The sequence below is a fragment of the Chelonoidis abingdonii genome, chromosome 20 (assembly GCF_003597395.2).
Source record: "Chelonoidis abingdonii isolate Lonesome George chromosome 20, CheloAbing_2.0, whole genome shotgun sequence".
In the NCBI taxonomy this organism is placed as follows: Eukaryota; Metazoa; Chordata; order Testudines; family Testudinidae; genus Chelonoidis; species Chelonoidis abingdonii.
In genome coordinates this window covers 23,875,428-23,892,279 of record NC_133788.1, presented here as the reverse complement: position 1 = coordinate 23,892,279, position 16,852 = coordinate 23,875,428, and the positions used below count along the sequence as shown (strand labels likewise).

General features: G+C 51.0%; 1 protein-coding gene across 3 annotated transcripts in view; it reads right to left on the bottom strand.

Annotated features, from left to right (window-relative positions):
* Positions 1-16,852, bottom strand: part of SMG6 (SMG6 nonsense mediated mRNA decay factor) — a 158,036-nt gene that overhangs the window by 132,366 nt on the left and 8,818 nt on the right. For all 3 annotated transcript variants that reach the window (XM_075073960.1, XM_075073961.1, XM_032788313.2), the window contains 6 exons: positions 11,299-11,491; positions 9,929-10,039; positions 9,052-9,158; positions 7,543-7,621; positions 5,736-5,846; positions 3,534-3,746 (listed from right to left, as the gene is read on the bottom strand). In XM_075073960.1, coding sequence (XP_074930061.1) covers positions 3,534-3,746; positions 5,736-5,846; positions 7,543-7,621; positions 9,052-9,158; positions 9,929-10,039; positions 11,299-11,491 — 814 coding nt within the window. The remainder of the gene's footprint in view (positions 1-3,533; positions 3,747-5,735; positions 5,847-7,542; positions 7,622-9,051; positions 9,159-9,928; positions 10,040-11,298; positions 11,492-16,852) is intronic.

The following is a 16,852-nucleotide window of genomic DNA, read 5'->3' as shown; positions in this document are numbered from 1 at the left end:
CCTACAATGCTGGCACGGGACACATTAGTCAAGAAATAACTAGTATTGTGCCTGGGACTGAAAAGTCTTGTGGCTAGAGCACAGGATAGGGAATCAGGAGACCTGGATTCTGGTCTTAGCTTTGCCACAGGCTCTCTGTGTGGCCGTAGCTATACGATACTGTCCTACCTCAGAAAGGGCACAGAAGGCTTCATTCATTACTGGCTGTAAAGCACTCACACCTCTAAGGAGAAGGACAAGGTATGTTAATTATTACAATGCCTCTCTGCTCTGCTTAGTTGCACCTATGGAGCATGTTGCATGATAACATGAGGAACAGTCTACTGCGATGCATAACCAAGAGGCAAGGCCACTGTGGGAACCTTAACTCTGCACTTCCTGACAGGGGTGATTAAAATCTCTGACTCTGAGTAACATTAACACTTTCTCAAGGAATTGAGAGAACTCGGACGGTTTGCTCCACTGGCTCACAGCGTGCTCACCAAGCTGCACCCACTAAGTATCCCACTTCAAACCTAGATATACGCATAAGGCAAGTGCAGCCAGTGGCAGCCAGGAAGCAGGGACCCAGCTCTTGGACTCCCTTTGCACTACTCAGCTGTAAAACAACTAAAAATCAATGGAGCTGCTCATTGGCTCAGCCACTTTCTTGCTTCCCTGAATAGGAACATGCACATGGCAATCCAACCAGCAGGAGGCCAGTGCACCAGTCCAGCACAGGCTAGAGTGTCAGTGCTACACATTTCCAAGGCTACGTCTTCACTACCCGCCGTATCGGCGGGTAGCAATCGATTGCTAGGGGATCGATATATCGCATCTCATCTAGACGCGATATATCGATCCCCGAACGCGCTTATATCGATTCCGGAACTCCACCAACCCGAACTGAGTTGCGGATTCGACATGGGGAGCCGCGGACATCGATCCCGCGCCGTGAGGACGGTGAGTAATTCGATCTCAGATACTTCGACTTCAGCTACGTTATTCACGTAGCTGAAGTTGTGTATCTGAGATCGATTTTCCCCCATAGTGTAGACCAGCCCCAAGAGACTTCAGTGCAGCTGGAGAGAAAGACAAAGAAAGCTAAGCCCCAAAAGACTGCATGCACAAGAAAAGACCTTCAAACTAAATGACAGCATAATAACCCAGGAACAGCGTTAGGCCACTGTTATATAGCCCAAGGCAACAGGATGCCCTCAGTATGCAGGCTCCAGGCCAACAGAGAAAGGGGCCAGAGCCAGGATACCTCGAGGAAGAAGGTTGCATTTGCTGAGGTCTGCTGCCCCCTGGAAGATGTGATGTGGTAAACAGTGGCAGAAGAAACCGCACCAAACCTCTAACTAGCCGTTTTTACAGCGCTACAGGCAAATTACAGGACTGCACTTCAGTCTTCTTGGTGATAATGATAATCAGCCTAGTAATTTGTCCTTCTCCAGCTTTTTTCATCTCATGGTCTCAGTCAAAGGGCTTTACACTAACCCAATGGCCAGCCCCCCGAGGCTGGTGTCATTATCCCCACCCTACAGAATGGGAAAGGAAGGCACAGAGAGGGAAGTGACTGGCCCAAGGCGCACACGGAGGGAGTGGGAAGCTGAGCCGAGTCCCCTGCTCAATAATATACAGAACACACATCAGGGCTAGCATGCATTTCCTGTCCAGAGAACAAACACTCAGTATGTGGCCCCTCTGCTGAGCACACCAACCAGGGTCCAACGGTGGGGATGCAGAGAACAGACTCATAGTAACCATTTTCAGTCACCACTGCCGTGACTGGATTTGAAGTAGCACCTAGATGAGAAAGGCTCAGGAATCGAAATCTCTTCCCCAATTCCCTGAGCCATAAATAATTTAACAGCTATTTTACGGTATTACACTCAAACCTGGAGTGAGGGGACTTGCCCCTGTCCCTCGCCTGCTCTTGGCCAGAAATTAAATACCGCTGTCCCACAGATTGGGAGCATGTGGTGACGTAGGTGACTCACGTACGCATGGGCCCAGCACACCAGAGCCAGCATAGAGGAGAGAGCACTTCTCAGCGCCAACCTTGCCTAGGGCTAGGGCTAAAGCTGGTTGAGAAGGCAACCAAGAAGGCAACGAAACAGTTTAGTCTATAAAAGAGCATCCAAAATCCTGGCACATGTTTCCCTAGGACAGCAGTTGTCTCCCCACCCCTCCAGTGAACTTGTGCTCCTGCTTCATGTGATCAAGGGCTGATGTTCTCTTAGGTCAGCACTGACTCTCCTCCATGCTTGGCACAATCTCATTAGGAGGAGAAACAGCACCACATAGTGGCAAATTAGAGCACTCCTCAACCCCCCTGTAGTCACTATGCTAGCAGGAAGGGCAGGAGCATAGGGACAACACGAATGAGGATGACAACAGAGGAAGAATGAAGGAGCAAAAATAGAAGAACTTCATGCACTGATCCTGGTGTAAGATGTTCTTGCCTTCTTAGCTCTTCTCACTTTCACTTCTGTATTTCTGGCAGCAACAGAGAACACAGGCCAGTGGGAAAAGCCATTCCCAGACCTTGTGTTTCAAGCACATGCATCAATCCAAGTCTGAGATGAAAAACAGGCCCCCAGTCTGTGCTGACATTGCCAGCAAGCTGCATTTCAGAACGGGCATAGCAACGTCATATGCAGAACGAGGCTACAGTATGCTTAGTGCGGCTGAAGACAACAAACCAGTTCTAACAATGAAACAATCTTTGTGGAGCTCTTGGCCCTGCCCTGTGTGAAGAGCATGTCTCTTGCCCCTAGTCAGGTATCTCCTTGCAGCTGTCTCCGGAAAGGCTGCTCAGAGCTCTTATGCAAGGTCTCCTGCATGCAAGATATACCAAGAAAATGTTTGCATTCCTAAAGAACGACAAAGCTCCAAGCAGGTGTCCTCCTAACAACTGACTTGTTCAGGTTACAAATTCATGGGCCATATCTAATAGAGTTCATTCAGACTCACCCTTCCTAGGAACAGAGACGGGACCTGTGAGAGATGCCTTTGGTTTTGTCTTTCCCTTGCCAGAGGAAAGGAAAGTATCTGGCTTCCAGCACAATAAACAACATAAATAAACCTACAATAGAAGTTAAATCTCTGGCTTTCAACCTCCCTGAGCACGACTCCGACCAGGCAGCTCTAGGGAAAATGTCCCATTTCAGGAAAAGTCCCAAAGGCTGGAGGATCACCAGCAATCCACAGCTCCTAACTGCCGACCTCCCCATTTCCCATCGCTTTGTGTCACCTCAATTAAAGCCCCTCAGTGGAATCTTTTCGCTGCCTCTTCCATCTGTCTCTTTACAATTCCACAAACAGCAGCATGACCACATGTTACCAAAGAACAGGTGATAACAACATGCCTTAAACACAAGAAGCACAAGGTCACCAGTTCCTTAGCCTGACCCGGGCACTGCTAGCATAGGAGAAGCCAAAACACTGGAATATTTAGCAACAAGAAAGCAAAAAAGAGATGCAGTGTCATTCAATTACATTCCAAACGTATGACATCAAAGACAACAGCAGTATTCCACAGTACTCACGTCACTGGGGCTGAGGTTCCCAAGACCGTTGTCCTGCTCAGACTCCCTGTCGGATTCATGGCCATGGGAGCAGCGGGGGTGGGAAGGATGAATCCAGATCTCCAGCCGAGTGGCGTCGTCTCCAACTTGTCGGAACGTGGATTTCTTGCCCTTCCCTCGTCGGCTGGGGCTCAGTTCCAGTACCTGATGCTGCTTCTGTTCCATCTGCTCAGCCTGTGCAGACAAGACACAGAGATTCAGAAACCTCTGGGATCATGGCTCAGGAAAAGTACGTTGTCATTTCATTTACTGGGAAAAGAATCTGTCAGAAGCCAGCAGTTCCCCCAGCCTGCAAAGCACAGCAGTTCACTGCCTGCTCTATTGTTTGGCTGCTGATGTTCAGTAACCTCAGCACTGGTGAAAGACGCTAGATTGAGTGCCCAGGAGTTTGAAAGACTTTATCCAGCCACAAAACACGTACACAGCATGAGCAGTGCACTGTCAACTTGTCACACCTCTGATCTTGAGCATCCACCTCTAAGGATGGGAGAGGAGGGGTACTCAGACTCCATGGCCCACCTGAACTCGTGACTTATTTGATAAACCCAAGTAGTATGGAGGTGACTGTCATGAGGTGGATCCCTATCTCACTAGGAACTGGAGCAACTTTCATTCATTGCTTAGCCAAGATGCCTTGTAACAGTGACCCAGAGATGAAAAAGCTCCAGAGCTTATCAGTGATCTCTTGAACCACTCACTGCTTTTTGGAGAGAAACAGGAAAAGAAGCTTCACTTTGGCAGCTGAGTCTCCTTTCCACCCTCAAAAGTGATTTTCTCAGAACTATGCAAGAGCCAAATCCATACCCAATAGCCATTTGCCAAACCCCCCCCCCATCCACCACATAAGAACATAAGAATGGCCCACAGGCTCAGACCAAAGGTCCAATCTAGCCACCATCCGTCTGCCAACAGTGGCCAGGGCCAGGTGCCCCATAGGGAATGAACAGAACAAGGAATCATCAAGTGATCCATCCCCTGTTGCTTATTCCCAGCTTCTGGTATCAGAGCTAGGGACACATCCCTGCCCATCGTGGCTATAACATGGATGGAACCTATCCCCCATGAACTTATCTAGTTCTTTTTTGAACCCTGTTATGGTCTTGGCCTTAAACACCCCTGCAGAGTCCACAGGTTGACGGTGGTTGTGGTGAAGAAAACCTCTTTTTAATTTGTTTTAAACCTGCTGCTTATTCTAATTCATTTGTGACCGACTAGTCTGTATGAAGAAGTATTAAATACCACTTCCTTAATCTACTTTCTCTACATCAGTCATGATTATTAGACCTCAATCATATTCTCCCCTTAGCCATCTCTTTTCCAAGCTGAAAAGTCCCATCTTATTAATCTCTCCTTATACAGAAGCCGTTTCATACCCCTAATCATTTTTGTTGCCTTTTCGGAACCTTTTCCAATATAATATTTTTTGAGACGGGGCCCCACATCTGCAACACAGTATTCAAGATGTGGGCGAACCATGGGTTTACATAGAGGCAACAAGAATTCTGTCTATTATCTACCCCTTTCTTAATTATCCGCATTCGGTTAGCTATTTTTGACCTCGCTGCACATGTGAGTGGATGTTTCCAGAGAATTATTCACAATGACTCCAAGATCTCTTTCTTGAGTGGTAACAGCTAAATTAAACCCCATCATTTTATATGTATAGTTGGGATTATGTTTTCCAATGTGCATCACTTTGCATTTATCAACATTAAATTTCATCTGCCATTTTGTTGCCCAGTCACCCAGTTCCGAGAGATCCTTTTGGAGCTCTACGCAGTCTGCCTGGGTCTTAACTATCTTTAGTAATTTTGTATCATCTGCAAATTTTGCCCCCTCTCTGTTTACCCCTTTTCCCAGATCATTTAGGAATATGTTGAATAGGACTGGGCCCAGTACAGACCCCTGGGGGACACCACTATTTACCTCTCTCCATTCTGAAAACTGACCATTTATTCCTACCCTTTGTTTCCTGTCTTTTAATCAGTTACCGATCCATGAGAGCACCTACAGCATGTCCCAGTGCTAGAACAATACACCCCTAGCACTTGTCAGGAAGAACCTGCAGTGTCAGCCAGCCCAGCTCCAGGACATGGCAGGAGGAATGATCAAGGAGGGAGCAGCAGCACCTGCAGTATCAGGCAGCCCCGCGCCAAGACTCACCTTGCGTTTTGTCTCTTCAAACAGGCTCATGAGGCTCTCTTTGGCTGTGAGGATGGGGTTGCTGGCGGCCAGGCTGCGCATGTAATAGTAGACAGCATCCAGCTTCCTCCTCTGCAGAAACCCAACCAGAGACACATCCCACATCACTCTGGAGCATGCCGCATGAGCCCAACCCCAGGCCACTTGTCACCCTGTACCTTTTGGCACACCCACAAGTGCAGATTGTCATTCACAGCTAAAAACAGAGTAGCCACATCCTGCTTCCAAAGCACATCCCAAAAGCCATGGGACCTTGGACTCTCCCCAGGGGAACATATTTACCTGCAGTCACCAGCACCAAATCCAAGCCTCCATGCACCTTGGGGAGTGGAGCTAAAACATCAGACCAAAGGCCACAGGCCCAGTGAACCTGGCACTGAAATGTTGGTGACCATACAGAGTACTGACAAAGTCCCAACCTCACACTGTCCCTCACACTGCAAGTCAGTTTGTCTTTGGGATTTGCTTCCCCCTATTCCCATTGTATTTAAGCACCTCCCAATCCTCTCCACACCCCTGTGAGGTAGGGAAATGCTCTTCTACCCATCTTACAAACCAAGTCCCAGAGAGACTAAAGGAATTGCCCAGGGTCACACAGAAACTCGGAGGTGCTGCTGGAGGCTGAACCCAAGACTCCAAGCTCCAGGCTAATGCCATAACTACTGCACTATCCTTCCAGTCAGCATCTCTTTTGCTGCAGCAGGGACCAGGGCTATTTGTGCAGGTCATTACTAAAGGGTGCCCTAAAAGGCTCTATACACGCCAAGACCCACTCGGGATTTAGAGTATCAGAGGGGTAGCCATGTTAGTCTGGATCCGTACAAGCAGCAAAGAGTCCTGTGGCACCTTATAGACTAACAGACGTATTGGAGCATGAGCTTTCGTGGGTGAATACCCACTTCGTCGCATGCATGTAATGGAAATTTCCAGGGGCAGGTATATATATAGGCAAGAATCAGGCTGGAGATAACGAGGTTAGTTCAGTCAGGGAGGATGAGGCCCTCTTCTAGCAGTTGAGGTGTGAACACCAAGGGAGGAGAAACTGCTTGTGTAGTTGGCAAGCCATTCACAGTCTTTGTTTAATCCTGAGCTGATGGTGTCAAATTTGCAGATGAACTGAAGCTCTTTCACTGTCTGCCACCAAATATACCCTTTCCAAAAGCCTCCCTTCCCAGAAGGATTAACAAGCCAGACAGCAGAACCACGTCACTGGCAAAACCTACCCCAACTGCAGACCTAAAAACCTGCATCCTAACGTCCCCAATGAACACGCTGCCCTGTGTCTTTCCCCAGCCCACAGCCAGCTGGTTCAGGACAGGACTGTTTAGAATGTGAGCTCACTAGGACAGAGACTGTGTCCTCAGGGGTGGGATCAGGCAGGATGAAGGGTAGCCAGCCAGGTACCTTCACACATTGCAGGGTATAGAAATGTGGTACATATGGCTAGAAAGGTTCCTTTAGTTAGAACTATAGGCACCAAATTGAGACTTACACGATAAACTCTCAAAACACAGCGTGCAACTGAGCTGTAACTGCCCCAGGCCCAAGAGCTGCAGACAGGCCAAGGACTAGGACTCCTGCTGCCCATATCTGACTACATGTCCCTCTTACCTACGGTGCCCTCATCATTCTTAGCATGGCCCCATCACTGGGTGACAAGCATGGTGCAGACGGTCCCCCACACACAGCCACCTCCTCGGGAAGGACATCCTCTGTCACCCAAGAGGCAACAGCGCGTCTGGTCCCACATGCACAGAGAGGCTCTTACCGTGTAGATAGCCAGCAGGGCCAACTGATTGTATGGACGGCCATTTTTGGGGGCTATGTGCTGAGCCTTCAGATACCAACTGAGTGGGGAGAGAGAGACACAGAAGGTGACTAGCAAGACACTGCAGAGACCCAGACCATTAACAACACCACAGAGAATCCTTCCCTTCATTTGGGGCCCCTTTCATCTCTGGCACATCCAAGGAGTGGCAAGGGCCTGTGAGCGCATGTGCAGCCAGCACATCTGCTACAGCTTTGTTAAGTCCCTTTGAGAGCTGTAGTCTCCAGATAGGCACATGATGGAGAGGGACCAGCAGATAAAGTGTTGTGTGACTGTCTGCTGCAGATCAGGACAAGGAATGCTCCTTGCTCACTCTGAAGATGATGAGGGAAGTGTCTCCTGGGGCACCCGGGAGGAATTATAGAATACCGGGGTTGGAAGGGACCTCGGGAGGTATCTAGTCCAACTCCCTGCTCAAACCAGGACCAATCCCCAGAAAGATTTTTGCCCCAGATCCCTAAATGGCCCCCTCAAGGACTGAACTCACCTCCCTGGGTTTAGCAGGCCAATGCTCAAACCACTGAGCTATCCCTGGAGGGAACCAGCTAAGGCGACCCAGTGGAAGCTGAAAAGGACTCTGCCGGCTGGGACCACATGTTTTGCATTATTTTGGATCCTTTTGTGATTGTAAAGCTACCCCGGAGGAAAAGACCGGACTGGTATGGTAGTTTGCCCTTTATTTTACATTCTCTAGCGGATGTATCTGCTCATCAGTGTACACCAGTCTATTCCACATGCCTCTGTCCCAGGGAGAGGGCTGGTCAGATGAGGTGAGCCTCCTATTCCTCTCCCTCACCCCACACAGAAGAATTCCACAAGAACACCAGGCAGGCCGTTTCCAAAAAAGTCAGAAAGCTGCAGTGGCTAAGCTAGTTCCCCTGCTCTGCACATTGTCCCTTACAGACAAGCCCTGCTATGCTTCAGGGCTCGAGTCTCTTTGCTCCTCATTGTCAATGCCACATTATCTGCCGTACATGCTGGGCTTTGCCTTGCCTACAGCCCCGATCAGAAGATGGCATTTATCACAGGCAAAAATAGAGTGACAAGAGCCAAGAGGTGCCACCAAGTCATGCTGCAACCAGAACACACAGATGTGAGACCCTCCACTGGTGAGAAGCAGTCAGCAGGAGTTCAGCAGAAAACAAGCCAGCCACACTGTCAGACCCAACAGTCTCACAGCCATCAATTCACAGATCAGCACAGCACAGCTTCCACTTTAACACTCCCTGACAGGGGGGAGAATCCATCAGCCAAACAAGCGTGCTTCTTAGGTGGCAGATAAGTCTGTCCAACATCCCCTGCATCCTTCAATCTTGTTGGACAGTAATCAAATGGGAACATGGAAGCTCTGCATTGGCCACAGGCATAACTGGGAATGAAATGAGGTGATGCCCTTGTAGCTAGGTACGGTAATAGTTCTGCTTAGGGCTGAGGGGGAGGGTACATTACCTGCGTGCTTTCCCATAGTTTGCTGTGTCGTTCACTTGCTCCCTGTACCGGCAAATGTCCCCTTGGCAAATCATACACCTCTGGGCACTGATCACCGCGTACTTCACCTTGAAAAGAAACACTCAATACATGCGATGGAAACTCTGTGGCCATTGCTCATCTGCAGGCGTGCGGCACACAAGGACTCCACGTGCCTCCAGGGAGACTGGAGTTGCTGTTTAACTGGAGTTCTTGTGAAAAGTGCTGCAAGAAAGACTTATTTTCTCATGGCACATGGTCCGCATGTGCAGCAACAGCACAAGCTCCCCTCCCAAAAATGTGCCCTTCTCCTGCTCTAGAGGTGTCAGGGGAGTCCAGGCTCCATGGCTCGTTCAGGCCTTGGGCTCTCTGCTGAGACTGCCTAGCAGGGGATAGCTGTGACACCTATCCACTAGGAAATGGAGCTGGTCTGAGAACGCCACTTGCTAGGTGACTCCACTCGTGCTCCACTCCCCAGGGCCGACATGCTACTAGGTCACATAGAAGCGGGACTGCTGTTCTCTCTCTCCCATCACTGACCTGGCCTCAGTATAGATACAAAGAGGATGTTCAATAAATGAGACACTGATCATGGCTCTTTCTAACACCTGTTCCCTCTCCCAGCCCTGGTCTGAGCGCTGGGCAGGGCAAAGTTCTTCTCCTTTGCAAAGAAATGGGTCCAATAAATACTGGAGCTGTTTAACTCTGGGTTATCAGAACAACTGAGCAAATAATGCTGAGAACATGCTGTCATTGGCATAAAGAGCTCCCACCTCCTGATGATGCCATGACAGATATTTCATCAGCGAGGGCTCAGAGCTCTCATGGGAGACATGTCTTGGAAGGAAAGCCTACTTACCATCTTCCGCAAGGGCTTGCTGCGAATGGCCATCCCATCCATATAATCCTCCAGTTTGAACTGGTATGACACCTGCAGCTTCTGAAGCAAATTGTCAAAGAAAATAGTGCCCTGCAACAAAGAAGCAGACCAACGGGATGTCCCTCAGTGATCATGAGCACAAACCAAGGTCTGCCAGCCACTGCTGGGCGGAAGGCAGAAGAAAGCCCGCTCCCTAGGGATTTGTTTCTTTAAAAAAAAATGCCCTCCTTCTAGGATCTGTCATCCAGGGATCTAAACGCAACTAACAATGACATCTTTGGAGGCGGATCGGTATTATCTCACTGTACAGATAGGGAAACAAAGGCCTGGTCTCCACCAGAAAGGTGCAGTGGTTTAATTAAAGGTGGGATTTAAACCAATTTAATTCAACTAACAGAAAAGTCTGTGAATGCCCTTATTTAGTTCAGTTTAAGCTACGCTTATTTTGCTTTATTTGAAACTAATTCCTAACTGATTTAAGCTAAAACAAATCAAGCCTGTTTAAATCATAATAAACAAGAAGGTCCACACAGCTGTTGCACCAGTTTAACTACATCAATTTAAAATCACACCTCTAGGCTATGTCTACACTACACACCATACCACAGTGAAAAGCAGGCTAAGTTCACATCTTCCCGCGGCCGGGAAGAGCTCCGCGAGGGGCAGCCGGCACAGCCTTTCCCCGCGGCCGGGAAGAGCTCCGCGAGGGGCAGCCGGCACAGCCTTTCCCCGCGGCCGGGAAGAGCTCCGCGAGGGGCAGCCGGCAGAGCCTTTCCCTGCGGCCGGGAAGAGCTCCGCGAGGGGCAGCCGGCAGAGCCTTTCCCCGCGGCCGGGAAAGGCTCCAGCAGTTCTGTGCAGCATGAACAAGGTTCAAAAGTGGAGAGCTGCTGTCTCCCCCTGCCAGAGCCTTTGCTCACCTCTAGACTTTTCCTGCAGCAGGGAAAAGCCTTAGCAGTGCGAAGGCAGCCAGACATTACATGGCACGGAGGCACAGTTGGACAGGTAGAGTGCTGTAGAGCATGTACTCGAGTACATACCCAGACGCTTCAGGCATGTCTGTATGTGTCTAAGTTATGTCGCATCGGCTACACTGCTACTTATACCAGTGCTAGTGAAGCTATATGCATATGTACACTACACACCGCTGAAAGGAGCAAGACATACCCTTAGTTAAACTGGTGCAAGTTTCTCACCTAGACAAGCCCTGAAGAAGAGAAGTGATCTGCCAAGGTCATTCAGAACTGGACCAGAATGTAGGTGTGCTGACTCACCACTGCCCTGCTCTAACAACTAGAAAGCACTTCCATGCAAGGGACCAGCCAGCCTCACACCCGTGGTTCTCTTCTTACCTCATTGAGGAGCTGGAGCAGTTTGTTCCGAATTTCCTGCCCGTTCTCCCCTAGCGGATCCTTGAGGAGCTGCCGGAATTTCTCAATCACCTGATAGAAGGCGTTCTTCCAGAGCAGCTGATCCACATTCTGGTTATCGGAAAACTCAATATCCATGAGGATGCATCGTTCATAAAGTTGCAGCATCTCCGCTCTAGGAGACACAGACAACAGCTGACACAAAATCAGCTAAACAGCTCTGCCCCGCTGTGCTAGTTCGAGCGCAGACTTAGAGCTGCCAGGGAACCTTTGCTGAACTGCCCATTCTTCCCCATCCAACACGAGAATGAGATGCCAGCAACCTCATGCTGTTCCACTAGGCAGCAAATCAATTCCCTCACCAGTACACTCCTGCAGAGTGTCACACACTTCTCCCAGTGCAGGAGGGTGATTGTGAAAGGAGCCTCTCTCTGTTCCTTTTGGCCTGTCCGAGAGACAGGGTGCTCCTGCCACAGCCTCACTGCTGGGATCTCCCAGGCAGGAGTGAAACTTGGTACCAAGAGGGGAATGTAGAGACTTTCAATGACGATCCAATGCACAGAAGCCCTTCCCCCCACTGCTGACTTAGCCCCCAAATACCTGTTCATTCTGAGCACTAAATGTATCTGTGCAGGCCAGAGAAAGAGAGACCTAGAGGGCAGGGAAAGCCCTACCATGGAAAGAAGAGTGCACCAATCTCCCCTCCTCCCAACCAAAAACAAGTCACAAATGTACGAAGAAACCAGAGACTTTATTCCTTTTTTCTCTATACCCCATCCCTCTTCATTTCTCTGAGATTAACTGCATCTGGGAATGCTACTCCTCCCCAGTTAGACCACATACAAGGGGGCAAGATGAGCAAGAGACTTACTGTCATAGAAATCAGGGTCCTCCCCCAAGAGCTCTCCAATGGCCAGAGCAGAAATGTTCCCTATGTTACGTTCTCTAGAGCTTGGACCATTCCAGCTGTAAATGACTCCACAGCCCTTGGGAAATGATCCCGCTGTCAGTCTACAGTGTCTTTGCCCATCGTCAGTCCACTGCTCCAATTTTACCTTGTTGGCCCACTGTAGCGAATTCTGTTCCTTTACCAGGTGTACACAGCTCACAAGAACTTGAGAAGGGTTTTGTCACCTAACCAAGCTACAATACACCTCTACCTCGATATAACGTGACCCGATATAACACAAATTCGGATACAACATGGTAAAGCAGTGCTCCAGGGCGGGCAGGGCTGTGCACGCTGGTGGATCAAAGCAACTTCGATATAACGCGGTTTCACCTACAACATGGTAAGATTTTTTGGCTCCCGAGGACAGCGTTCTATCGAGGTAGAGGTGTATATACTGAGCTGTGTTCACCTGTCCTCACAAACAAGTGTCTCCAGTCCCCTCATTGTCAAAATCTATAAAGGTGAGTAACAAAAAGCAGTGAGTAAGAGACCAAGGAGGCAGAAAAAGCAGGGTCTCGCTCTGGCCCCAGACCCCTCCACATACCCCACAGAGTACAGGCTGCGGTTCTTGGCTGTTGTTAGTGTTTACAGACTAACCTGACGCACTTCCATATAACCCTCTGAACCACAAAACAGCAGCAACCTTCAGACTAACAGTCCCATTTCCCTCCCCTCCTGAGACTGCTAAACATGAAGGAACAACACTTCAGCCAAATCAGGGAAGTCAGACAACACACAGGGAAAGAGGTTCCCAGCGAGGATGCCACTGAAAACACTCAGCAGGAAGAATGACAACAGAGTGATCCATCTTCTCCTTGGCCTAGGACTCCCAGTCAGAGCTGGCTCGGAGCCGCCACACTCCCAGGCTACCCATGCACAGTCATTCTCCTTGACACATTACCATTTGCCCCTCTGCTATATTCTACGCACGCTCTCTGTGACACACACTGTAACTTGTCATCACACTTCTATTCGTCTGCGCAGACTGGACTACCACCAAATGCCTGATACAGTCTTTTCTGCACACAAGTGAGCTGGGCAGCTGGGGTGCTTGGCCCAGAAATATGTACATATTACCACTAGCATCTTCAGGCAGTTTGACAATAGATAAGGTGCTGCTGTAACTGCTGTCTCAGGGATGGTCCTTTAAGATGCCCTGGAACAGCTAGTGCTGTCTGCAGTAAAACACAGCAAAGTCCTGTCACGTTCCTCCATGGAGCGTGGATTGTGAGAGTCCTGAAAACTCTAGATAGGTCTAGAAATTAATTCACTTGCTGAACCTGCTGCTGTCAGCTATGAAAACAAGTCACCAGAGAAGCACTGGAAACAAGGAGGTCACTGAGTGAACATGGAAGCTAGAGAGCAAGAGCTGTTGCTGTCATGAAGCTAACAAGGGTGCCAATTTCATTTCTTCCTCACTATGTGGCAGCATCAGGCCATTCCCACTGGAGGGCACAGAGTTTAACAATGTCAGCAGTGACAGGCTCTATTCAGTTCTAAAACTGCCAGCATTATCACATCATTATATAGCATCAGAACTCCCCTGAACGAATACCAGATGTGTAGTCCCTGCCCAGAGACTCTCACAATCAAACAGACACTAAATGAATATAACAGACTGTCTTGTGGATCAGGCTTGGAATGCAAAGCATGCTGGACAGAAACCAGGGACACAGTCATCTTACCAGAATGGCTGAGAGCATGTAAGTCAGGGCTTGCAGTCGCTCAGCTCCCAGGCACCACCAGCCAAGAAACACTCCAGAGCCAGGAGCCACTCCAGCAGCCCCTCTTCTCCCCTCACAGCAACAAGATTCTCTAACTATGTGTGATGCAGTAGGGACTGTCTGTGTAGGGATGGTGATGAGCGCAGGACGTCTTTAGGTGAGGAACAGGTGCTTCAGCCTGTAATCCGAGCCAGGCCAGGGAGGAGGGGTCCACACCTTTGCCAGGGCTGGACAAAGGAAGGCGCCTGGCTGGAGAAGTGCAGTTCAGTTTCGGTTTTTGGCTGTGGTTTGGAATCAGAGTATCCAAGCTGAGGATCACAGAACCCTGAACCCCCAGAAGACTCGAACTGAGGGTCCTTGGGTTGGCCTGCAAGCTCTGCTTGTAACCTCATTCCTGTGTCCAATAACCTTCTGTTTTACTGGCGCGAAGTCACTGAGGAAGTCAGGAAAGGGGGCAGACCGGCACTCCCCCCCCACGCTCCGACATAGCATGACACCACTGGGATATACTGCAGCCCCGTAGGACCCGCGTTCTGCAGTAATGACGGGGAGCAGTAAAAACAAAGGGACGCTTCAGGTGATTAAACCCGGAGTGTGTGCCCAGTGGAAGGACTTGCAGTAAACAGGTCCCCCGGGGATTGCAGCGAGTGGTCTCAGGGCGCAGAAGTCTGCCACTCACGCCTGCGCAGTAAGTGGTGACCTTCAGAAGGACTGGTGCACTAGGGTCGTCGTCCCTGAAAACCGCGGAGCAGTGAGCACCCCGCCCTTGCAGCGGCCAGCAGAAAGATGTATGCCATAGCGGCTTAAGTTGCGACTTGGTGGAGCTGTGCCAGCACAGGTGGCGCGCAGAGGAGAGCTCACCAAAGACCAGTCTGATTGCCCAGCTGGAGGAGGGAGATCACTTGAATGAACTGATCCCTGTCTCTGAGGGAAGCAGCCTGGCAGATGCAGCGCAGGCACCAGTCTCTCTCCCTGCTGGGAGTGGTGAGCCGGCGGCTGAGGGCTTCCCGAGACCCCCCATTCCTATGCCTAGGGGAAGGGCGAGGAGAAGCCCAGCGAATGCCGAGGGCACCGTGACCCCCCCGGCCAGTAGGAGATCCTCTCAGCGAAGCTCACCCGGCAGCAGGGGATCATCCCAGGGACGCTCGGCATCCATGGAGCGGAATCGGCTGGAATGGGAGAGAGAGCTAAAACTGAGAGAGCTGGAGGATCGTGAGAGACAGAGAACATGACCAGGAGGAAAAAGAGAGACAGAGAGAACATGAGCTGGAACTGGCGAGGCTGAGGGGCAGCGGGCCCCTGGCTGCGGTGAGTGAGGAGGGGCCCAGGACTGCGCGGAGCTTTGATAAAGTGCATCCTGGCCCAGCGTAAGGAGGGGGAGGACATGGATGACTTCCTGGATGCCTTTGAGATGGCCTGCGAGCTGCACCAGGTAGATCCTGCGGACAGGCTCTGGGTTCTTACTCCTTTACTCGACCCCAAGGCCGTGGCATTGTACCGCCAGCTGGGAGAGGAGGAGAAAGGGAACTACGAACTATTCAAGCAGGCCCTGCTGCGCAAGTTTGGGTTGACTCCTGAGATGTACCAGGAGAGGTTCCAGAGTCAGTATAAAACCCCTGAGGTCTCATATCTGCAACTAGCTGTCCACATGGAGGGATACGCCAGCAAGTGGGCAGATGGGGCCCAGACGAAGGGGGACGTGGTTAAACTGCTGGGACTGGACCAACTGTATGAGCGGTGCCTATCCAACCTGAAGCTGTGGTTGAGGGACCAAAAGCCAGAGAACCCACGACATGCAGGGCGGCTGGCTGATAAGTTTGTGAAGAGCCGGATGGGGGGTGGCAGTGAGGAGTCCCAAAGGAACAGGTCCGCCGCGATGCAGCGAGAGAGTCATCCTGGGACCTCTCAAAGAGGGAATAAGGAGAACCCCTTCCCAAGGGGAACGCCCAGCGTCAGGGACACCCGACCGGTTTGAGGGAACCAACGGGACATGAGCTGCTATCAATGTGGCCAGAGGGGCCACATACGGTCCTAGTGCCCCAGGCTCAAGGACAGACTGAACAGACCAACCCCACACCGGGTTAACTTGGTAGAGACCCAGCTGGACAAGGGGCAGCGTTCGCAGGAAAGGGAGACTGGCCGCGTACCACCTGCGGAGGGAGGAGGGCCCCACGTCAGCTCCTCTGGGGGGCTGGAGGCTCCAGGCTCTGCGTTTTTGGTTTACAGGGTGGGCGCGGGGCTGCCCCTCCGGAGAGACTGCCTTGTTCCCCTGGAGGTAGATAGGAGGAAGGTCACTGAGTACTGGGACATGGGTGCAGATGTGATGCTGGCCCGGCCTGAGGTGGTGGCCCCAGATTGGATGGTGTCCGACACCCACTTGACCCTGATGGGTGTGGGCGGGACCCCTTTCAAGGTGCCCGTGGTGAGGGTACACCTGAAGTGGGGGGTCAAGGAGGGCCCCAAGGACGTGGGGGTACACACACATTTGCCCACGGACGTGTTAATGGGGGGGGACCTGGAGGTCTGGCCAAGCAACGCCCGGGGTGCCCTGGTCGTGACCCGTAGTCAGAGTCAGCGAAGGGCACTGCGCCCCGACAACAGGGAAGGTACTCTGCCCAAGGCGTAGGACCCTAACCTGGTGGGGAGGGAATGCCCAGGGACACAGCTCAGAGAGGCTGCAGCCTCAGACCCAGCCAGCAAGAGAGAGCATGTCCCCATTCCTGTCCCAGCTACTGAGTTCCAGGCCGAGTTGCAGAAAGATCACTCCTTGCAGAGGCCAAGGGACCTGGCCGACCTCAGTGCGGTACAGTCCATGAGGAGAGGTTACAAGGAGAGGTTCCTGTGGGAGAAGGGGTTCCTG